Source organism: Coregonus clupeaformis, chromosome 8 (assembly GCF_020615455.1).
Source record: "Coregonus clupeaformis isolate EN_2021a chromosome 8, ASM2061545v1, whole genome shotgun sequence".
NCBI lineage: Eukaryota > Metazoa > Chordata > Actinopteri > Salmoniformes > Salmonidae > Coregonus > Coregonus clupeaformis.
In genome coordinates this window covers 12,031,448-12,056,272 of record NC_059199.1, presented here as the reverse complement: position 1 = coordinate 12,056,272, position 24,825 = coordinate 12,031,448, and the positions used below count along the sequence as shown (strand labels likewise).

Sequence of the window (24,825 nt, the reverse complement as noted above, 5' to 3'; positions counted from 1 at the left end):
TTTCTCTCCCTCTATGTCCTCCCCCCTTGATGTGTCCCCTTCTCCCATGTCGCAGTCTCCTCTCCTCTCCTCTCCTCTCCTCTCCTCTCCTCTCCTCTCCTCTCCTCTCCTCTCCCTCTCCTCTCCTCTCCTCTCCTCTCCTCTCCTCTCCTCTCCTCTCCTCTCCTCTCCTCTCCTCTCCTCTTCTCTTCTCTCCTCTCCTATCCTCTCCTATCCTATCCTATCCTCTCCTCTGTCTACCCCTGTGTCAGCCTCATCTCCTGTTTTCTCCACTCTCCCCAACACTGATTCTGCATCTGACCCAATGGAAGCACCTTACTGCACTCTTGTGTCCTCACCTCCCCCTCCTCTCGTAACCTCCTCTGGCTCTGATGCTCCTGTCCTCACCTCTGATTCGGTACCTGCCATCGTCTCTGATTGTCCCCCATCCACTCCCATTGATGCTAAACATGCTCCTGCATCCATGCCTCCCATTACCTCTGATAACCCAGCCGTTGCCCCAACCTCCACCCCTGACACTTCCCCATTCTCTACCCCTGGTCTTTCCCCTGATCCCACTGCTCCCACCCCTGGTCTTCCTACTGCTTCTGACCCTACCGCTGCCCCATGTTGTGATCCCACCCCTGGTCTTCCTACTGCTTCTGACCCTACCGCTGCCCCATGTTGTGATCCCACCCCTGGTCTTCCTACTGCTTCTGACCCTACCGCTGCCCCATGTTGTGATCCCACTCCTGGTCCCTCACCTGATGCTATTGGCGCTTCTCCGTGTGCTGCAGATCCTGCTTCTGCCACTGTTCCCCAGTCAGGTACAGATCTCAAAGAGAGACTCAGCCCCAAGCATTGACATTGGACAAATGCTTGTCTGACCAGTCTACAAAATTATACTTTGATCGCAACTGGTTGATATGTTTATGAATCAAATTCTTTCCTCCACTCCCTCTTTCCTCCACTCCCTCTTTCCTCCTCTCCCTCTTTCCTCCCTTCTCCTTTTCCTTTCCTTCCTTGTCTTCCCTGTGTCCTACTATTCTCCCCCCCCCCCCCCCACCCTCTCCTCTCACCACCTATCCTGTTCCTACTCCTGGACTCTCTCCTGGCCACCCCTCCAAGACTCAAGTCCCCACATACCCCCCTCCCAGTACCAGTCACTACTCCCCTGTCTGTCCAAGAGACAGGTATACAACCTGAGGCAACAAACAGAGAAGGCATTCACTGCAAAGTCCTTATGTTTAATAATGGGGATGAATTAATGAATTAATGAATGATATGATAGAATGAATGAATGAATGAATGATATGATAGAATGAATGAATGAATGTCAGAATGCTATGATGATAACATGTATTCCCTTCTCAATCTTCACACGAGAACACCTGGCACCTGGCTAGTTGTTTTGGTTGTAACAGTCTCTTGCAAATTGTCGTTGAATGTAAGAATTGTATGTTAGCATTATATGTGGTTCCATCATTCATTGTTGATTATTGGTCGCTTCACAGGTGTCAAGCCGGGTACCAAGCCAACTCTCGTTCAGATAATCATGTCTAACCAGGTCCTGTCTGTTCCCTTCTAGAGTTTCAGAAGCAGTTGAGCACACTGACAGAGGAGGAATACACCACTGCCACAACTCCCAGTGAGTAGGACCTAATGCAACCACAATGCCTTTTAGGAACATCCCTAAATCTATACAACAGGGCTAAATCCTAACTTGAGATCTGTGTGCTTAACTTTGCTCAAAACTTCAAATTTATAGGGCACAGCTCTTCAAGTCAGAATTTGGCCCACAGTCAATACAGTTTTTAAAAAGCTATGATAGGCCTCCCGAGTGGCGCAGCGGTCTAAGGCACTGCATCGTAGTGCTTGAGGCGTCACTACAAACCCGGGTTCGATCCCAGGCTGTGTCAAAGCCGGCCGTGACAGGGAGACCCATGAGGCGGTGCACAATTGGCCCAGCGTCGTCCAGGTTAGAGGAGGGTTTGGCCGGCCGGGATTTCCTTGTCCCATTGCGCTCTAGCGATTCCTTGTGGTGGGCCGGGCGCCTGCAAGCTGACTTCGGTCACCAGCTGGACAGTGTTTCCTCCAACACATTGGTGTGGCTGGCTTCCGGGTTAAGCGAGCAGTGTGCCAAGACTCAGTGCGGCTTGGCAGGGTCGTGTTTCGGAGGGCGCATAGCTCTCGACCTTTGCCTCTCCCGAGTCTGTAGGGGAGTTGCAGCGATGGGACGACTGTAACTACCAATTGGATATCACGAAGAAAAAAAAAAGGCTATGATGTTGCTGGCAATGGAGAGGGGTATGAGACACTGGAGTAATAATTAGCAACATGAATATGAAATAAATGAAGCATAGATCCCCATGTATTTACTCATCTCCTATAGCTTGTTTTTGCCAGGTGACTGCCACATCTGTACTGAAATACATCAGCATAATCATAAGCTAGAAAGATGTGAATGGTATTAAGCTAGTTAGCCAACTAGTTAAACATACCAAAAACTATCTAAAACAGAAAACAAAATGTAAATGGTATATAGCTAGCTAACAACCTACGTGGCTAGCTAATTTAGCCAGTTTGTCACATTGTTTTCCAAAATATTTTAGAATGGCAGACTGATCACATGACCAATATCTGCTCTCCGATTGGAGGATTTCTAAAAGTTGACCTCAAGTTGATAATTTTCAATGGAAAATTTTTGCAGCAACCATTGCCTAACAAAATTGCTAGTGAATCATCAGGGTTGACTTCAGCTTCATGATGTCCTCCTCTGTTATCCCCTCTAGACCGCACTGCTGGAATGATCAGTATTGCCAATCAGAGGCCAGACCCATCAACATCCACACTTGACCCATTGGCTAATCCCTTTGGGACAACAGTCCATGAGAGAATGCGGGGGGCATTCTCAATGTTTGGAGTGGAGGTTGTCCAGGCAATGGCAGGGTGAGTAAATTCAAAGGTTATACAGATATAGACGGGTTGGTTGTTTAGCAGCAAAACCGAAGCGTGTGCAAATATGGGGCAAAACAGACTGGGTGGGCTTAGAATGTTGACAGCATGTAAACTATATTTAGTCTCCAATGTTTATTGAAAACATAAATACATTTGCACAATGAGCACTTGTTGTCTCTCAAATACATAATTACAGTTGTTGGTTAGCTAGCTAGCAAATTTGAGCCATATTAGCATTGACATGAAATCAGTCAAAACACCTCAAAACAAGACATGGTATCAAGAACATGATGAAACTAGCTGAAACGAGCCACTTACGATTCCCCACATGGCAGTTTCTTGTCATAGTTGCTAGCTATCTGGCCATCCAGAATCACAACAACTCATGGACATCTGCCCCATTGAAGTGTGCACATTGTTTTCGTGATGTTGTCAGCTAACCCATCTATTAGTGGTGGTGATCATTATTTATGCTTGGAATGACTGGATCGGTTTTAGCCTTTGCATGATGGAGTTTGTAAGAAAACGATGTAAGATGACACAGTAAAGGCCACTGAAAAAAAAAAGAAAAAGTGTGGTAATTTGTCCTTATTAAAAACTATGACAAGTGAATTTCACATTCATACTAACTTGAAGTAGGCCTAAAACATTTGTGGTACAATATATCCAGGGCATTAGAGACGTGTCTTATTAGTTATAATGGTGACATAGATATACTGGCATGGATAACTGTCTGAAGGAGTTTGTCCTAAATTGTTGGCAGGTTTCATAAAAGTTGTGATTATAACCACTTGTTCGCTTTGGCACTTCAAAGATAGAACTACATATTTTGACACACTCCGGATACATGGTCACTGTGGCAACGTATTCATCTGAAATCTTGTGATTCATTGGAAACTACTGGAAACCAAAATGATTGTATCAGTTTCCAGTAGGCAGATTGACAGTGTGTCAACTTCCCTCAGGCTGAAATGCTGTTGCAATACATAGCGAGATCACTGCTCGTCTTGACCCAGGGATAGTCTTACATGGTCGACTTCTTTTGACTGAACGCTTGCTGTTACATGATCGACTTCTTTTGACTGAACCCTTGCTGATTGGCTACTTTGTGTGCAATCTATTAGTATGCTACCTCAAGCAGTATGCCAAATAATTCATGGAAGATCCTTAGCAAAGCTCTTCTTACAGTAGCACCACTTAGAATGGTTTCTGATTCAACCTTGCCTGTTTTTGTCTGCATTGTTGCTATGGAGATACAATTTCCCCCCCCTCCCTTGAACTCTGACCTTGATTTGTTTGTCCCTCAGATCTGAGAGCATGACCCCTCTCCTACCCTTTAGCCCCAGAGCATCCTCTGTTCCGGTGCGCCAATATTTTTGAGATGCCATAACTGCAAAAAGCAAAGAGTCAGGCAGAGTCACTTGATCAAGATGTCCATGCAGATAGGGACGCCGTTAGCCAAAACCAGAGCCTGAACAGATTGTGGCGGTAGCCATTGGGCAGCAGAGGATGATGGCCCCACCCCTTCGCAACTCATGTACAGAGTGTCGCAGAGCGTTCTGCCAAAAGAGAAACACACAGAGAAAGAGCAGGGGCTGACAGAAAGATAATCCTAAAGATTCTCCCAAAAGAACAAGAGGGTACAAGACGTTCAAGAGGTTCAAAAGAACAAGTGGTACCCATGGACTGGGGGCGTGGCATGGTGCACAATCACAGCACAGCCCTGTTCCTCAATGTGTAGCTCATAGGTTTGCATTTCAATAAATATTAAGGGCTATTCCCACTAACTATTTAAACACAATAACATGTTTTGGGAACTACATTGGCACCATTCCTCTGGCATATTTCCTTGGTGTCCCCTGTCCCTTTAGAACTAATAGTATGGCTGCCTTGCTGCCATCTTGTCCAAGAGTGGCCAGTTCTCCAGGTTTCCCAACCATATTGATTATGAACAGATTTATGGCTCGACCCGAAGAATGGCCCATTAATAAAAGGCCATTATGAAAGAAGCCACTGAAAGGAACCCCAATAATCACCCCTGCTCATGAAAGATTGGATGAGGACCAGATAACAATGGAAAGTATGGCTGCCCTGTTGCTAAGTTGTCCAAGGGTAGCCAGTGTTCCTGGGTTCCCCTTGGCAACACCACCCAAAACAGAAAGACCAGCATCACCTCCCAAAACAGAAAGACCAGCATCACCTTCCAAAACAGAAAGAACCGCATCACCACCCAAAACAGAAAGAACAGCATCACCACCCAAAACGGAAAGACCAGCATCACCACCCAAAACAGAAAGACCAGCATCACCACCCAAAAGAGAAAGACCAACACAACAACCCAAAACAGAAAGGCTTGAAAAACAAATGGAACCAAGTATGGTGAATCTAGCGACCAACTTGCACAAGGGTATCCAGTGCACCTGGTTCGGCCTCCAGTGAACCAAAGGAGACTGAAGGGGCTGAGGCTCTAAGTTGGGCTGTAGATAAGAAGCTGATATGGGAGAGATCACATGATGAGAAGACAGTTATAGGGCTTTCTCCGTCAGTTGCTTTAGACAAGGTGTATGGAGATTGTTGAAACGTATGGTAGCACTTGTCACATTTTGCCCAAGTGAGAGTACTTTTCCTGGTTTTCCCATCTATTCCAAGGCCCAAAGCCCAGGTTGTGCCAAGCATACTTTACATAATGCCAACTTGCCCAAGGGTATCTAGAGTTCCTGGATTGCCAACCGTAGACCAAACGAAGGCAGTAGACTGGCCAGTAGATAGTAAGTCTCTGTTTAAGACGTCACCTACAGAGGTAGAATTATTGATGGTCCATTTAGAGGATGTTGACACAGTCTATCATGATAGTGAAAAGAACAAGGAAATAGTGGCTCTTGCACCATCCTGCCAAAGAGAAGCCAGTATTCCTGGTGTTCCCTCTGCACCAAGGCAAGAGCATACCAAATGACCCAATGTTGGGATAATAAGCCTTTCTGAATCTGAGCCGAGTATGGTTAACCTTCTGCTTACATGCCCTAAACAGCCAATTAAGTCAGATAATGTTGACTGGCATGCCACTTTTGGAGAGGCCATTGAAGAAAATAACAGTTTCTGTGGTACAGGCAATGCCACACGATAACAAAGAACTTACAAATATCATGGTAGATATGTTACCATCTTGCCCAAAGAAGGCTAGGATTCCTGGCTTCCCTTCTCCATCACATGCAAAAGCTGAGGAGGCGCAAAGGATGGCGAATCTTGTTCCCTCCTGCCATAAACGTTTTAGTCTCCTTGGAATAGGGAAACAGGGTGGGTTGTTGACCAGAGGCCATTGTTCAAGAGACCACTATAGGAGAGGAAAGACATTATTGACAGCTCAAAAGCAGACAAAGAGGAAATGAAAACCAATGTTCCTTTGAGACCATCATGTCCTCATGCTGCAAGGATCCCTGGCTGTAGATCAAAGACCATTCTGGGAAAAAACACAGAAAGAGATTCCAGCTTTTGGAGTCTGTAGATCAGGCGATGCAAAAGGTATGGCAGCTATGTGTGCCTGGTTTCCCTTCAGCACAGCATCCAATTATAGAACCACAAGAGTCAAACATGGTCAGTCTGCAAGAGTCAAACATGCTCAGTCTACAAGAGTCAGTCTTTTGCGAATTTGCCCAATGGTTACACATCTACAAAAAACGCAAAATCAAGAGGATCCTCCGATTCAACAGTGGCCTGTGGAGGAGAGGCCATTTTGGGAAAAGACACTGAAAGAGAAAACAGTGCGGTCTCTGGCTCCCACTCATGATGAATTAGAGAAGGGAATGGTGGCTATGTTGCCATCTTTCCCAAGTGAGGCCATTGCTCCTGGTTTTCCATCTACACATTCTCAAACGCCTCTCAACAGTGGTTCGTCTCTCCATCTGAGTGAGCAGAGGAGATCTATGACTGCAAGAAGGAGAGCCATACAGAGCCTAGCTACAAACCCCAACTAATCAAAGTAGTGCTGAATGAGAACAAACAAGAATCTGAACATGGCTCAGTGTTGGAGGGGCTCAAAGAGGAGAGGGGCATTCTGACCAGATATCAAATCAAACCAAATCACATTTTATTTGTCACATGCGCCGAATACAACAGGTGTAGACCTTACAGTGAAATGCTTTACTTACAAGCCCTTAACCAACAATGCAGTTTTAAGAAGGAAAAAAAAGTGTTAAAGTAAAAAATAGATAAGTAAAAAAGTATGAGGCACAGGAAGTGGGCGTTCTAGAAAAAGGGTGAGTGATTGGGAGTAAGAGAGCAAAACAATTCTACATCTGCATTATGGCATTTTTCTAAAACTTAAACTACATTTCTCTGCCTGTCAGTTACCTGTCAGATACTGTAGAATATGAAACACTTGAATTTCAACTCTGTTTTCAGGCACTGCTGAATGTGGCACGCCATTCCTGCAGACATGCCATTATTCTTGACTGTCAGAGATAGGTGGGTTGTGTTGATTTGCTGCAGGAGTGCAGCTTTTCCTTCTTTGGCTGCTTACGATAACACTTTTGAACCATCTCATCCACATCTGACTGACACTACTGTGCTTTTTGCACTATTCTTGGAAGGCGCATGCCCTGTGCTTTCTTCTCCATCTATTTATCTATTTTGTGTCTCTTTCAGCCCTTCGTGTCAGTCTCCCATCCAAGGGGGTCAGCCATTGCGGTATGGGATGGGAGCAACTGTTGACAAAGAGCCAAAATAAATTTCACACAGCCAGACCACTTGTGAGGTTGTGGCCCTGGCAAAGTGTCAAGTTGTAGAGGACTAGGAGATGATATGTGAGGAAGAAATGGAAGAGGAAGTCTTAGAGTCAGGCTCTGGAATAGAGCATTCTGGGAAGGAAGAGGTTACTGTGGCTAGGCAGGTGGAAACGTATGAGATGTGGTATGTGTATAAGGGTCACAGTGCTCAACCTCACCACCTGCCAGCATGGTGCTGGTTTAGTAGTGTTGATGTGCATGGTGTTGCATTTCTATTGCGTTTTTGGGGTTTGGATTTAAAACAACTTAAACAGAGCATTTAGCCACCTGCAGCAATGGAATTAAATCGTATTGTAGGATTTGTGCTTCTAGACTTATTCAGTATATTTTCCAATATTTTGCATTATCAATTTTAATTTTAATGAATATATACAATTTTGTGTTGTGCGTTGTATGGTATTGCACGGTATTTATTCACCTAGACCTGCTCTTATCTCGATTTAAATGGTTGCATTTTTAACTGTAATTTTCATGATTAGTCAGAGATAATATTTTTGAGCATGAGTTTTGGTTTGTGTGTGATAGTTTTAGTCCTTTCCATTTGATTGCTTTGTTCTTACCAGAACACTCTGCTTTCTTGGTTGTCATAATCAACTCTGATCATGGTCCCCCTCTCCTCAGACCTGAAAACATGGTTTCTCTGCCGTCATCATGCCTAAGACTCGCCAGTGCACCAGGGCTTCCATCCACTCAAGCATCCTGTTCAGAGGCTCAGTTAGAAGACTGTCCAGTGGACAATAGCATATTATGGGATAAGCCAAGAAAGGATGGTCCAGATCATAGATCAAAAGAGGAGAAAGACATGGTGAGAGGTATGGCAGATATGGTCTCATCTTGTCCATGCACTGCCAGCATTCCGGGATTTCCGTCTCCACATCTGTCCAAGGAAGTCAAGTTAGAGAGGGAACCTAACATGGTAGATCTAATGCCATCCTTCCCAAGAGTGGCTGGCACACTCGGATTCCCTTCTCTTGAATGTCAAGTAAAGGAGTGTACAATCAACATTGAGGCCATTTGGGAGAGGCCCCCGAATTGGGAAAAAAAGGGTGACCTTTATGTCCACTCCACATTTGGACAGATTGAAAGAAGACACAGAGCTAATAAAACACATGGTGGCTCTGGTACCATCATGTCCTACTGCAGCAAGGATTCCTGGCTTCCCCTCTGCACCACATCCCAAAGCTGAGGTAGATCTAAGTATGTTGAGTCTTGTGCCCGCTTGCCCCAAAATGTCCAGTCTCCCTGGTTTTGCATCCACTGATGGGGCTACAACATTAGAGTGGCTTGTTGACCCAAAGCCTATGTTTGAGCACTTGCAAAAGAAGAAGAAGGAAGATGAAGAAAGCATTCTCCTAAATGGCAAATCAAAAGAAGATATTGGCAAAACGAACGCAATGGTTGCTTTGGTGCCATGTTGCACAGAAGCAGCCAGGATTCCTAGCTTCCGCTCTGCACCACGACCTAAGAGGGAGCTTAATAGTGTGGATCTCACACGATCTTGCCCCAAAATCTCCAGTCTCCCAGGTTTCCCATCAACGGCCAAAGTCCAGACAGGAGATTGGCACGTTGAACAGAAGCCTTTGTTTGAGAAGACGCTGAAAGATAAGACCGTAATAATCAAAGATAGGTCAGCAGAAGACAGAGAAAATATGAAAAATATGGTGGCACTGGTGCCATCTTGCCCATGTGACAGTCTCACTTCTGGGTTCCTGTCCTTTACATGACTTAAAGCAATAGAAGAACAAACCGTGTTTTCTCTACTGCCAGCTTGTCCAAATGAATCTAGAGAACCTGGATTACCTTCTAGACAGCCATCTGAATTAACTCGGGCGAATCTGTAAGTTCTATGCAGCCATTGTGGGGAAAACCATTTAAGGATAAAAGGTCAGATGATATTGTGCTCTTCGAGCCGGACCTAGGCAGTGCAGTTGGAGATGAAAATCTAAAAACGATGGTTGCACTGGCACCATCTTGCCCCGAGGCAGCAAGCATTCCTGGTTTCCCATCTGCCCCTCCTCACAGTCTAGAGTCTGTAGAGGCAAATGGTAAGACATGTGTGGTTAGACATGTAATATCCTTTTTCCAGTGTCTCGCATTGCAAGTGGAAAGCAACATACTTTGGTTTTTGGTTTTTAAGAGACAAATATGCAGATCGAGAAGAAAGAGGTTACTGGGGAACCAGCAGAGTATGTTCTAGATAAGGGGTAAGTGTTTGAGCATATGGCTCTCTGCATGGATTGCAGTGGCAGTGGTAGTGAAACATTGTTGTTTGTTTTTATTTGGTCTGCAACGGCCACTGTAAAGCCAGATATTTTAACTCTGGCAAACCTCTTAAGACTGCATGGCGTGTTTGGTCATTTTCAGGATGCTCTGCATCTGAGATGTGTTTTAGGTCTGTGAACCTCTTACATGGAGATCATATATTATGGAGTGCACAGGAGGTCGGTGGCACCTTAATTGGGGAGAAAGGGCTTGTGGTAATAGCTGGAGTTGAATGAGTGGAATGGTATCAAATACATCAAACACATGGTTTCCATGTGTTTGATTCCATTCCATTCACGCCGTTCCAGCCATTATTATGAGCCGTCTTCCCCTCAGCAGCCTCCACTGATGGAGTGATATTCTTACTGAATTGTGCATGCCAACAACTCTGTGTGTTTTTCTGTGTGTAGCATGGATTTTGTAGGGATGTTCTTTTCAATGTTCACCTCTCATGTTAGTGTCCTCGGCAGCCCACAAATAGAGAAAATCACATTTGAGGAATCTGAGGAGATCCAGAAGCTCTCCGCAGTGTCAGAACCAGAGCTAGTCTTGGGGTGGGAGGTGCTGGAAGTTGAGGGTTATGTGGCAGAGAAGCAGGAGGAGGCCTCTGGCCTAGTACAGACCATTGTTGGTGTCTTCTCCAGAGGGGAAGTGGGAGATTGTAGTGAGGCTTCTCTCTAGAAGGGCAAAGTGTGTGGTGTGTTCTGTTTAGAAAGTAGTAGCACAGTAGATTCTTAGTCAAATTAAGGTGATTATATTCACCAGTGTCACCCTCATGTTCACTAGTTTATTTAGATTTATGTTTGCATGTAATGGCATTTTCTATTTTTGATCTTCGTCATTGATTTGACAAATCACATTTTGGTCAAATCAATAACTTTTAGCAACTCTAAATTGATAAATTAATAAATTAAATGTATTGATGACTGAAGTTTGAATGATCTGGGTTTAATCGCTCAGATTTCTGAAATGTGTTGAGACTTTTTATATGGTTTAGCATGCTCCCAATGTTTACCATGCCTGTTTTAAAGCTCAGTCCCTTAATTACAGTAAGTAATCCCTCTCTCACAGTTATGAAACAGTAGCAGCCATGTTGGGCCCGTCTGGTTCCTCTCCAACAGAAGGTGCAGACAGTAGCATGACAGTCTCCTCCTCTGTGGACCCAGAGAACAGTGCAGTCCCAGATACACCTACCCTCGTCCAGGAAGCAGTGTCTGGAAAGGCACCGCACCTTGAGGGTGAAACCAAAAAAACGATTGAACTCCCAACCACCGCTGAGCCATGCTTGTTGACTCTGGAAGACAAACAATCCGAGTCTCCATCGGTAGTGAGACACGACACTGAGGATGGGTTTGTTGGAGTCGAAGGTCTAAGCAGTATGAGAAAATGGCCGTCATTGACGGAGGCTGACCTTCCTGAGATCTCCAAAGGACAATTTGTGGTAACTGGGGAAGAAGAGATTTACCTTGACAAGCGGGCGCAAATAGGGGAGAAATCAACATTCAAAGCGCAGGACTCTGGACAGATAACAGGTTATGTTGACATTTCTTCAGCCGGGTCACCTATCGAGACAGAATGATCAACTTCATTACACCTGGACAGCAAACCCGTGTCTGAACTATTTGGCTGCACTGCTTGAAAATACAAATGCGTTATTTTGAAGTCATAACATTGTCTTTCGTTCGCATAATGTTTGGCTCAGCCATGCCTGCTACTCAGTGAACTGTGATGCACAAGTCTACAGTATGTGTTTAAGCTGCGTTTTGATGTTTAAGGCACTTGTTTGTGGACCCAGGTGTTTTAATGTAAACTAAGGTCTTCAGTGTCTCTGTGTACTGTTTATGCTGCTACCTATGTCGTGCATGTTTGTCTTGTAAAGAAAAACCTGTGGCTTTTTGTTAGTCATAATCAGTCAATGTGTTTAGTTTTTCTACATCTGGAATGCTTCTCCAGTGTCTGCTCTGTGGAATGGGGTATGTAATCGCTTCTGTGATGTGTGGGGTTGCTTTACTGATATTATAATTTCAATAGTCATTTTATAGAATATAATTCTATGGCAAGATCTGAGCCATGATCTTTTTTTACCTTTATTTTTTTTTAACCTTAAGCACCCAACATGCAAGCACAGAGGAAGTCTCTGCCCCTACCTCACAGCCTGCTACAGACAAGTCGGTGTTAGAGGACAAGTCTCAAGAACATATAGTACCCATCCCAGATAAACCCTCTGATGATCAGACACTCACCTCAGATTAAACACAATCAGAAGTTGCCCCTCTTCATGGAGCCCGAAAGAAAAAGAGATCCCTGCCACAACAATCTCAAAAGAAAGCAGATGGCCGAGGGAGTTTCGCTGGCCAGGCTGTCCCTGCACAGGTAACAACTGAACTGGTCGGTCCTCATCATGCAAAGAAACGAGACGGTGGTCTTCCTCCAGAAACTCAACAGGAAGCTGATGATCAAGGGATTGTATTTAAGGTGGTCCCATCACGGCCTCTAAGGAGAAAAGACAGTCTCACTTCAGAGCGCAAACAGAAATCTGAGAATGTACAGTGGGGAGAACAAGTATTTGATACACTGCCGATTTTGCAGGTTTTCCTACTTACAAAGCATGTAGAGGTCTGTAATTTTTTATCATAGGTACACTTCAACTGTGAGAGACGGAATCTAAAACAAAAATCCAGAAAATCACATTATATGATTTTTAAGTAATTCATTTGCATTTTATTGCATGACATAAGTATTTGATCACCTACCAACCAGTAAGAATTCCAGCTCTCACAGACCTGTTAGTTTTTTTTAAAGAAGCCCTCCTGTTCTCCACTCATTACCTGTATTAACTGCACCTGTTTGAACTCGTTACCTGTATAAAAGACACCTGTCCACACACTCAATCAAACAGACTCCAACCTCTCCACAATGGCCAAGACCAGAGAGCTGTGTAAGGACATCAGGGATAAAATTGTAGACCTGCACAAGGCTGGGATGGGCTACAGGACAATAGGCAAGCAGCTTGGTGAGAAGGCAACAACTGTTGGCGCAATTATTAGAAAATGGAAGAAGTTCAAGATGACGGTCAATCACCCTCGGTCTGGGGCTCCATGCAAGATCTCACCTCGTGGGGCATCAATGATCATGAGGAAGGTGAGGGATCAGCCCAGAACTACACGGCAGGACCTGGTCAATGACCTGAAGAGAGCTGGGACCACAGTCTCAAAGAAAACCATTAGTAACACACTACGCCGTCATGGATTAAAATCCTGCAGCGCACGCAAGGTCCCCCTGCTCAAGCCAGCGCATGTCCAGGCCCGTCTGAAGTTTGCCAATGACCATCTGGATGATCCAGAGGAGGAATGGGAGAAGGTAATGTGGTCTGATGAGACAAAATAGAGCTTTTTGGTCTAAACTCCACTCGCCGTGTTTGGAGGAAGAAGAAGGATGAGTACAACCCCAAGAACACCATCCCAACCATGAAGCATGGAGGTGGAAACATCATTCTTTGGGGATGCTTTTCTGCAAAGGGGACAGGACGACTGCACCGTATTGAGGGGAGGATGGATGGGGCCATGTATCGCGAGATCTTGGCCAACAACCTCCTTCCCTCAGTAAGAGCATTGAAGATGGGTCGTGGATGGGTCTTCCAGCATGAAAACGACCCGAAACACACAGCCAGGGCAACTAAGGAGTGGCTCCGTAAGAAGCATCTCAAGGTCCTGGAGTGGCCTAGCCAGTCTCCAGACCTGAACCCAATAGAAAATCTTTGGAGGGAGCTGAAAGTCCGTATTGCCCAGCGACAGCCCCGAAACCTGATGGATCTGGAGAAGGTCTGTATGGAGGAGTGGGCCAGTATCCCTGCTGCAGTGTGTGCAAACCTGGTCAAGACCTACAGGAAACGTATGATCTCTGTAATTGCAAACAAAGGTTTCTGTACCAAATATTAAGTTCTGCTTTTCTGATGTATCAAATACTTATGTCATGCAATAAAATGCAAATGAATTACTTAAAAATCAAACAATGTGATTTTCTGGATTTTTGTTTTAGATTCCGTCTCTCACAGTTGAAGTGTACCTATGATAAAAATTACAGACCTCTACATGCTTTGTAAGTAGGAAAACCTGCAAAATCGGCAGTGTATCAAATACTTGTTCTCCCCACTGTATCTGTTCAGAAGCCCACTGAAGTGAGAGGAGACAGTAGTCTTTCAACAGAACCTCTAAAGAAAGATGATGGCCAGAAGGGTTTCACTGCCCAGGCACCAGCTGAGATGGTCACATCACATCCTGGTAGGAAAAGAAACCGTTGTCTTTCAACAGAGCCTCAACAAAAAACTGATGCCCCTGTCCAGGTGCCCACTGAACTGGTCCCTCCTCGCCGTACTAAGACAAGCCTCACTAAAGAGACACCACAGGCAACTGGCGTTGTCCCACCTCCACGCCCAAGGAGAACCTCTAGCGCTTCCAGTGCAGAACGTTCACAGAAACCTGGCCAGGAAGCCACTGAACTGATTCCACCACGGCCTGGTAGGAAACAAGACAGCCTCACTCCAGAGCCATCTCAGAAAGCTGATGAGCCAAGCTCATTCCACCTCAACGCACCAGGAAAGCATCTCTCTCTCTCTCTCTCTCTCCCGAACCACGACAGAAAGCTGACAATTTAGAGACTGCTACTGGTCAGACCACAACTGTTCCCCTAACTCCAGATCATGTACCTACAGAGTCGTACCCCGATTTTGGTGTGGGAGAGACTGCCCCCCTCTCGATCATCAGAAAAATAGCCCCGCCTAGGTGCAGCAAGAGAACTCATTCTCCCCCCAGTGGAATCAAGCAAAGTAGAAGATGGCGCAGATGAGGCTATGGCTGTAGAGGCCCTGAATACTGCCAACCACGGGTCTACAGCTCCAGCCCAGATAGAGGATCTTATGATAGACCCGTTTGAAAAGGTTGAGGCGGAGAAGCAGTCTCCGGAAGTCACAGACTCATTTGAAAAGGTTGAGGCGGAGAAGCAGTCTCCGGAAGTGACAGAAACAGCCACTGAGTCACTTGAAGATGAGCCATCTCAGAAGGTCTCAACAGAAGTCACAGACTCATTTGAAAAGGTTGAGGTGGAGAAACAGTCTCAGGAATTCACAGACTCATTTGAAAAGGTTGAGGCGGAGAAGCAGACCCTGGAAGTGACAGAAACAGCTACTGAGTCACTTGAAAATGAGCCAGCTCAAAAAGACTCAACAGAGGACACTGCACCAGGAGTAAAGATGGAAGGCAAGCAGGAGTACTTACCAGTCCCAAAGCCAAGAGGGAAACAAGACCAGCCCCACCTGTCCAAACAGATGCTACCCGACCAAAGACCTGGCATGCCTCTAGTGGGGATAACACCCAGTCTACCAGAGAAAGAGGACGTTCACCTGCAGCCTCAGCCTCTGGGCTGGTACCACCTCAACGCAACAAGAGGAGCAGTAGTCCTCCTCCCGTACCCCCTGGTGGCCAGCCTGCAGCATCTGGGGAAGTGGTGGTTGCTCCTCTTCGTAAGAGGAGGAGTAAACTAAACATAGAACAATCAAGCATGTCTGTTCCAGTTCCCCGCTCTAAAAAAACACCTTAGTTGCTCTTTTTCTGATGGAACTCCTCCAATGGACTTCTCTTTCACCAGCCAGAGAGAATCCCTTGAGAGCTCGCTGTCTCTCTCAGGAAGACAAACAAGACACCAGTCAGGAAGCCACAAGAGGGTTCACTATCACTAACCTCAAACATGGTCTCCGAAGGGAGCTTTGTCACAATTTCTCACTCAGAGGAGATGTCACCAGAAGTCTGTGAGAAGGGACTGGAGGAGAGCGGGGAGAGCTTGACCTTTACAGATACTACCATGGTCACTCAGGCCTTCACAGAAACCCCTATGGTCACTGACTTCTTTGAAGACACTGTAAGCGAGGATATTGAGAGAGGTTCAGAGGCAGAAGTGCTTGACCCGACCTCTCCAACCACCGGTACACCAGCTGAGGACGACTGGTTACATGTTGAGGGAGCCAAAGAGACAGAGCAGATGGAGGTTGAAAGCAAAGACATGGGGGTTGAAGAGGTGGACTTTGGCTTTGAGTCAGTAGACATAGCTGCTGGTGGCTTAGATGAGGAGAGGTACGTTATGTTGAGTTGGACACACGTGCAATACAGTGGTTGATTGACGTGTGGACATTTTTGAGAGCATTTACCTGTAGTTGTTGATAATTCTGTGTGACTAGAATGCTTTTCTGAAAGTGAACTGATTGAGAAAATGCCTTATATTTAATCCTTTACCATTATTTGAAATGTGTTGCTACTAAACTGTTAGAACTAAACATCCAGAGTATAACGATCAGTTGGTGTGTAGTCAGGTCATATTAAATCCCTGTTTTTCTATTTTTAGGCAGCAGGGGGCAGCAGACGAGCCAACAACTCCTAAACGCAGACCTGTAAACTCTCAGGAAATGGGTCTAGGCAGTGCTGCTTCCCCAGAAGTATGTTATTTATAGTCTATCAGTTGACCAATCCTCCACCATCCATTTTGTGTCCTTTGAAATGAAATGCTGACTCATTACCACAATCATAACTGTCCATTTTGTGTCCTTTGAAATTAAATGCTGACTCATTACCACAATCATAACTGTCAATTTTGTGTCCTTTAAAATGAAATGCTGACTCATTACCACAATCATAACTGTCCATTTTGTGTCCTTTAAAATGAAATGCTGACTCATTACCACAATCATAACTGTCCATTTTGTGTCCTTTGAAATGAAATGCTGACTCTTTAACACAATCATAACTGTCCATTTTGTGTCCTTTGAAATGAAATGCTGACTCCTTACCACTCTGAATGTACCTATTATATCTGATGTCATTTGTTGTCTTAGGGTTTCATGGCCAGTCCTGGTCTGGTGACCTCCAGCCAGTCCCTACTGGAGTGGTGTCAGGAGGTCACCAAAGAACACAAGGGGGTCAAGATCACCAACTTCAGCACGTCCTGGAGGAACGGCCTGGCCTTCTGTGCACTGCTACACCACTTCCACCCAGACAGGATGTAGGTACCCCCTCTGTGAAGCGTTTAGACATAAACATGAGCAGGCATTGTGTTATGACTTGTTTAACCTTTAAAAATGACATTATTTTTGTATTAACTTGTTTCCTGTTCTTGTAGTGTGTATTGATTCTCTCTTTCTTCGCTGCTTAGAAACTTTGAGATGCTGGACCCTTATGACATCAAGCGCAACAACAAAAAGGTAGTTTGTTTCCTTTATGTTATCTCATCATGTCATAATCACTACCAACAGCCAGGCCTTAAATGTGACCATCAATTGGTTAACTGCTGAATATTTTCCCCACCCAATCCATCTTCTCTTCTCTCATTTCCCCCCAGGCCTTTGACGGTTTCGCCGAGTTGGGCATCTCTCGGCTGATGGAGCCCTCGGACATGGTCCTCCTGGCCGTGCCTGACCGCCTCATCGTCATGACCTACCTCAACCAGATCCGCACCTACTTCACGGGCCAGGAGCTGAGTGTGCTGCACATCGAGGCGGACAGCAGTGAGTCCAGTTACGGTGTGGCCGGGGAGAGCCGGGAGGGTCCCGACCCAGAGGCCGCCGCACGCTACTGTCAACGGATCCAAGATGAGGCCCTCACAATGGAGACCAATGTGGGCGCTGCAGAGAAGAAGGCGGATAGTGACACTAAGGAGTGCACCAATGGGGAAGTGGTCCCACCCCCTAGAACCAAACGGCTGCAGGCTGCAGGGGAAGCAGGAGGGGCCCAAGCACCCGTTGCACCCCCTAGGACACATTTCTTATCTGCCAAGTCTGGGTTCTCCCACCTAAAGGATGCAGATCTGGTTAAGAAACGCCGGTCACAACGCAGGTCAATAGATGAGGCAGACCCAGCCGAAGTAAGTGGCCTACGATATCTCTCAACTCAATAGGCTTTATTGACATGGCAAGTTAAATTACTTACATTGTCAAAGTATACATATAACAAAAATGGTGGGACCAACAGCAATAATAATAGTAGTAGTGGAAATGGGATTACCATTAACAGCAACTACAACAACAATATTAATGAGAATAACAATACATTAACGCAATAGTAGTAGACTAGTGTCAAACTGACTGAGAAGCCACATGATATGGTATGAAAGCCAAAACAAAACTAAATGGGAAATATTATTGACATTACATTGCACTTTTCACTGCCTGTGGCAGGAAGACACATATTTGGCTTTTCACCCAATAAATATTTGTTTTTTTCTTCATCTTTTTATAGTTTCAATTCTTTGTACTGAATGATAATTTGGGGAAAGAAAGATTATTTTAGGTCTGAGTATTTGTCAATAGTCTCTACCTCTCCCCTGGAGCAGAGTGAGCACAGCCTGTCCTCTCTGGGCAGCCAGGTTTGCCTGTGATGACCGGTCTCTATAGCCAGACTATGCTCACTGAGTCAGTACCTAGTCAGTGTTTTCCTCAGTTTTCTATCAGTCACAGTGCTCTCTCTCTCTCTCTCTCTCTCTCTCATCCCCCCTCTCTCTCTCTCTCTCTCTCTCTCTCTCTCTCTCTCTCTCTCCATCTCTGTGAGTGATTATTTTGTTGTATTTACAGGTTGCTACAGGACAGGAAGAGGGTGGAGCTGACAGAAGAAAATCAGAAACCGGTACATACAGTATATTGATTTTGTATGATGTGTTCTGAGTTCACACACTCACACACACACAGACTTACTGAGTCTCCAGTTTCCCAGGTACTTTATGATTGCGCTACACCCATCAGAGGAGCAGTGTATAGGCGAGAGAGAGAGTACATACACAAGTCATCACAGTTTTCTTTGTTGATTCATCCTTCCCCTGAGCATTGACATCACTCACTCTAATTACTTTGTTGGCTTCCTGTCGTTAGGATTAGAGTCCTTAGCCTATCAAACTATGCTAATTACCTCTTGTCATCGCAGTCTAGTTTTCCACTTTGATGCTCTTCCAGTAATTGTAGCTACTGCATAATGTTGCTATGTGTCTCGTTATGCTGTGTGTGTGTTTCATATAGGAAGGGCAGCTGGTGAAGAAGGACGATCGGCTGAGGAGGTCTGTCACTTTCACAAGTTACTGTCTGCCACTGTCATAAACACTTATGTGCATTAAGGAAATACCAATGATCTGTATCAGAAATAAGTATAATTCTCTCTGTGTGTGTGTCTGTGTCTGTGTGTCTGTGTACACAGGACACCAGCCAGTATGTGCTGAGGGAGATGCAGGCCCTAGAGGCGGAACAGAAGCACATTGACAGCAGGGCAGACATCGTGGAAAGGACACTACGGCAACTTATGGAGTCAGGTGAGGGGGGATGAAGAAAGAGAGACAAATCCCCTTCAATAAATACTTTCAGTATTTTCAAAACGTCTCTTTATAATGATGCCCTCTCTGTCTCCATACATGTAGGTAGTGACAAGATGCAGGAGGAGAAGCTGATTCAGGAGTGGTTTACTCTGGTCAACAAGAAGAACGCCCTCATCAGGAGACAAGACCAACTACAGCTACTGTAACGTCCACCATGCCTACTGTGCTGTCTACCTAGTGCTTTAAACAACACCGACGTATTATAGCTACATTACATTGATCTAACCACAAGGCATTCTGCTCCACAGGCAAGAAGAGCAGGACCTGGAAATGAGGTTTGAGATGCTGAACCGAGAGCTGAGAGACATGATGGCTATTGAAGGCAAGACTACAGTACCAATATACTAAACTACAAGATCCATGATGCCACTCTATTCTGTGATACAGCTCATTACTGTGGCCAGATGTGGTCATAGTGACACCCAAACCATACAATAACAAATATATCTCTGCAAGGGAAATTAGTAAAGTGTGCTGTTGCGTATGTCAGTGTTAGGTTCTAATTTCTGGTACAATATACGGACTCAGAGAAAAACTCAAACTACATTTATTCACCACACTGTGTGTTGCAGCTGCATAGCACACAAACATATATTTATACCTTCCGATTAAACTGAGTGCCCTCCTTGTATTTCTAGGATAAACAATCAGTCTCTGTTGTTGGGCAAGTCCAGAACCTTTGTGCTCCTCCGTGCCTTTCACAGGGCTTCTTATCAGTCAGGAGAGGTCTTGAGTTATTGGGAGTACACATTTCTACAGTCTACTGCAGTCCACTAGATAATTACACCTCTCATACACAAAGAGCTTAAACCTAACACTACTTTAAATCTCTAAGAATATATAAACTGTATATTCATAGTAAGAGTATATAATGATAGAAAACAGTGAAGATATAAGACGGTGTTATAGAATTAAAGCAATTTACGATCTATCAGCTCGAACCCCAGACACATGGCTCCTATTCAACCCTTATTGGATCATTCTTTCCCTCAGAGACAGGCCCCCTTTGTACTTTGTCTCTGCCCAAATACAATGCACATAGATCATTCCATCTAACCCATAATTACTACTGCTAGGCTCATTTACAATTATTAACAGATTAAAACGGGCTCAAGTCAGATAGTCTCCAACAACAGTAAACTTTGGTCATGATTGACTCACGCTATTAACACATCTGTTTGGTAAAGTCAGACTTCCCAAATATACCAAGTGGTATCTGCCCACCTGCTGGTTTGAGGAAGTGATCCTTTCTTTAATGACATCATTTATTGTAATCCTTTATTTACTTCCAGTTGAATCACGAGGTTATAGTTTAAAATGAAACACATCGCAATAAAAAGCTGGTAATGGAACTCAATTTCACGTTGGCAAAGCAACAACTCTCTACTCTGTACCACCCTCAATCTCGTACCACTCTTTCCCTGTCCTCTCTCTCTCTCTCTCCTCCGATCACTCTCTCACTCTCTCCCCCTCCCCTTTTGCTCTGTCCTCCAGAGTGGCAGAACACAGCTGCCCACAAGCACAGGGAGCAGCTGCTACTGCAGGAGCTGGTGTCTCTGGTCAACCTGAGGGACGAGCTGGTCCACGACATGGACGCCAAGGAGAAAGGGTGAGACAGCCATGGTTGCATCCCAAATGGTACCCTATTCCCTATATAGTGCACTACTTTTGACTAGAGCCTAATTGGCCAAAAGATGTGCACTATATAGGGAATAGGGTACCATTTGGGATGCAACCATGGCCCAGCTGAGTCACACACGCTGAATGCACACAGCAAACACAGACACACTGCAAACACAGACGCTTAAAACACACTCTGCTAGACATTAACCATGGATGTATTAATCTGGGGGGATGGTATGCTATGGGGTGAATGAGATATCAGGTCTCTTTGTGAGTTTTGTCTTCCACTGCCACAAAGTTGAACCTAAGTCTGAGAGGGTGACTGTTTGCTATGGGCCTACTGTTCTAGCAGGTCTCTCCCTGTTCAGTATGAAAAATGTACACACTCACTAACTGTAAGTCGCTCTGGATAAGAGCGTCTGCTAAATGACTAAAATGTCAAATGTAAAAAATGTTCTCTGCGCCTAGGGCTCTGGAGGAGGACGAGAGGCTGGAGAGAGGCCTGGAGCAGAGACGCAGGAAGTACAGCAAGAAAAGCAAGCAGGAGAAGTGTGTGCTGCAGTGAGGCCTGGCGTCGGACACACCTGAACCAGGAAGCCCAGTAGAAGGTCACACCTGAACCAGGAAGCCCAGTGGAAGGTCACACCTGAAACAGGAAGCCCAGTAGAAGGTCACACCTGAACAAGGAAGACCAGTGGAAGGTCACACCTGAACCAGGAAGCCCAGTGGAAAGTCACACCTGAACCAGGAAGCCCAGTGGAAGGTCACACCTGAAACAGGAAGCCAAGTGGAAGGTCACACCTGAACCAGGAAGCCCAGTGGAAGGTCACCTGGGTGCACATTGGGACTAAAGTTGTATGTGTCTGTATCATGACATCAACACTGCATGGAAGAGACTGAGAGCTGTGTTATGTGACTGCACTAAGAGGACGTAAAACGATGTTCACTCACCCCCCTCTCCATGATATGACTAAGCCTCAACGCAACCTATGACTGGTTATCAACAGTCACCCTGCTCTTCAGATTGTGTTTTGATTTTTTTGTGTGAGTGTACGTGTGTTTATATGTGTGCGTTGATGTGTGTGTTTGTTTGTGTGTGTGATTGAGAGTGCAAAAGAGGACTACACTTTGTTACACAATCTATGACTACAGTTGAAGTCGGAAGTTTACATACACCTTAACCAAATACATTTAAACTCAGATTTTCACAATTCCTGACATTTAATCCTAGTTAAAATTCCCTGTTTTAGGTCAGTTAGGATCACCACTTTATTTTAAGAATGTGAAATGTCAGAATAATAGTAGAGTGATTTATTTCAGCTTTTATTTCTTTCATCACATTCCCAGTGGGTCAGAAGTTTACATACACTCAATTAGTATTTGGTAGCATTGCCTTTAAATTGTTTAACTTGGGTCAAATGTTTCGGTTAGCCTTCCACAAGCTTTCCACAATAAGTTGGGTGAATTTTGGCCCATTCCTCCTGACAGAGCTGGTGTAACTGAGTCAGGATTGTAGGCCTTCTTGCTCGCACACGCTTTTTCAGTTCTGCCCACAAATTTTCTATAGGATTGAGATCAGGGCTTTGTGATGGCCACTCCAATACCTTGACTTTGTTGTCCTTAAGCCATTTTGCCACAACTTTGGAAGTATGCTTGGGGTCACTGTCCATTTGGAAGACCCATTTACGACCAAGCTTTAACTTCCTGACTGATGTCTTGAGATGTTGCTTCAATATATCCACATAATTTTCCTTCCTCATGATGTCATCTATTTTGTGAAGAGCACCAGTCCCTCCTGCAGCAAAGCACCCCCACAGCATGATTCTGCCACCCCCGTTCTTCACGGTTGGAATGGTGTTCTGCGGCTTGCAAGTGCCCCCTTTTTCCTCCAAACATAACAATGGTCATTACGGCCAAACAGTTATATATTAGTTTCATCAGACCAGTGGACATTTCTCCAAAAAGTATGATCTTTGTCCCCATGTGCAGTTGGCTTTTTTATGGCGGTTTTGGAGCAGTGGCTTCTTCCTTGCTGAGTGGCCTTTCAGGTTATGTCGATATAGGACTCGTTTTACTGTGGATATTGATACTTTTATACCTGTTTCCTCCAGCATCTTCACAAGGTCCTTTGCTGTAGTTCTGGGATTGATTTGCACTTTTCGCACCAAAGTACGTTAATCTCTATGGAGACAGAACGCATCTCCTTCCTGAGCGGTATGATGGCTGCGTGGTCCCATGGTGTTTATACTTGCGTACTATTGTTTATACAGATGAACGTGGTACCTTCAGGCGTTTGGAAATTGCTCCCAAGGATGAACCAGATTTGTGGAGGTCTACAATTTCTTTCTGAGGACTTGGCTGATTTCTTTTGATTTTCCCATGATGTCAAGCAAAGAGGCACTGAGTTTGAAGGTAGGCCTTGAAATACATCCACAGGTACACCTCCAATTGACTCAAATAATGTCAATTAGCCTATCAGAAGCTTCTAAAGCCATGACATCATTTTCTGGAATTTTCCAAGCTGTTTAAAGGCACAGTCAACTTAGTGTATGTAAACTTCTGACCCACTGGAATTGTGATACAGTGAAATAATCTGTCTGTAAACAATTGTTGGAAAAATGACTTGTGTCATGCACAAAGTAGATTTCCTAACCGACTTGCCAAAACTATAGTTTGTTAACAAGAAATGTGTGGAGTGGTTGAAAAACAAGTTTTAATGACTGCAACCTAAGTGTATGTAAACTTCTGACTTCAACTGTATATGCCGTTATTTTGTGTTTTAACTTCAGGTCACAAAGACATATCCCTAACTAACTTATCACCAGATAGTTGCTAACACTCTTAGAAAAAAGCGTTCCAAAATGGTTCTTAGGCTGTCCCCATAGGATAACCTTTTTTGGTTCCAGGTAGAACTCTTTTGGGTTCCATGTACAGTCGTGGTCAAAAGTTTTGAGAATGACACAAGTATTGGTCTTCACAAAGTTTGCTGCTTCAGTGTTTTTAGATATTTTTGTCAGATGTTACTATGGTATACTGAAGTATAATTACAAGCATTCCATAAGTGTCAAAGGCTTTTATTGACAATTACATTAAGTTTATGCAAAGAGTCAATATTTGCAGTGTTGATCCTTCTTTTTCAAGACCTCTGCAATCCGCCCTGGCATGCTGTCAATTAACTTCTGGGCCACATCCTGACTGATGGCAGCCCATTCTTGCATAATCAATGCTTGGAATTTGTGGGTCTTTGTTTGTCCACCCGCCTCTTGAGGATTGACCACAAGTTCTCAATGGGATTAAGGTCTGGGGAGTTTCCTGGCCATGGACCCAAAATGTCGATGTTTTTAGTTATCACTTTTGCCTAATGGCAAGGTGCTCCATCATGCTGGAAAAGCCATTGTTCGTCATCAAACTGTTCGATGGTTGGGAGAAGTTGCTCTCAGGGGATGTGTTGGTACCATTCTTTATTCATGACTGTGTTCTTAGGCAAAATTGTGAGTGAGCCCACTCCCTTGGCTGAGAAGCAACCCCACACATGAATGGTCTCAGGATGCTTTACTGTTGGCATGACACAGGACTGATGGTAGCGCTCACCTTGTCTTCTTTTTTCCGGATGCCCCAAACAATCGGAAAGGGGATTCATCAGAGAAAATGACTTTACCCCAGTCCTCAGCAGTCCAATCCCTGTACCTTTTGCAGAATATCAATCTGTCCCTGATGTTTTTCCTGGAGAGAAGTGGCTTCCTCGCTGCCCTTCTTGACACCAGGCCATCCTCCAAAAGTCTTCGCCTCACTGTGCGTGCAGATGCACTCACACCTGCTTGCT

The 24,825-nt window shown here is 44.8% G+C and overlaps 1 protein-coding gene across 1 annotated transcript in view; it reads left to right on the top strand.

The window, feature by feature from the left end:
- LOC121571014 (EH domain-binding protein 1-like protein 1) overlaps window positions 1–22,220 on the top strand; it is a 43,841-nt gene extending 21,621 nt beyond the window's left edge. Inside the window, exons 7-19 of the mRNA XM_045221790.1 lie at window positions 1,568–1,627; window positions 2,772–2,928; window positions 16,374–16,464; window positions 16,861–17,027; window positions 17,178–17,226; window positions 17,364–17,885; window positions 18,592–18,643; window positions 19,030–19,067; window positions 19,205–19,316; window positions 19,422–19,521; window positions 19,628–19,701; window positions 20,874–20,988; window positions 21,471–22,220. Coding sequence (XP_045077725.1) covers window positions 1,568–1,627; window positions 2,772–2,928; window positions 16,374–16,464; window positions 16,861–17,027; window positions 17,178–17,226; window positions 17,364–17,885; window positions 18,592–18,643; window positions 19,030–19,067; window positions 19,205–19,316; window positions 19,422–19,521; window positions 19,628–19,701; window positions 20,874–20,988; window positions 21,471–21,567 — 1,634 coding nt within the window. The 3' untranslated portion in view covers window positions 21,568–22,220. The remainder of the gene's footprint in view (window positions 1–1,567; window positions 1,628–2,771; window positions 2,929–16,373; window positions 16,465–16,860; window positions 17,028–17,177; window positions 17,227–17,363; window positions 17,886–18,591; window positions 18,644–19,029; window positions 19,068–19,204; window positions 19,317–19,421; window positions 19,522–19,627; window positions 19,702–20,873; window positions 20,989–21,470) is intronic.
- Window positions 22,221–24,825: the final 2,605 nt, after the last annotated feature.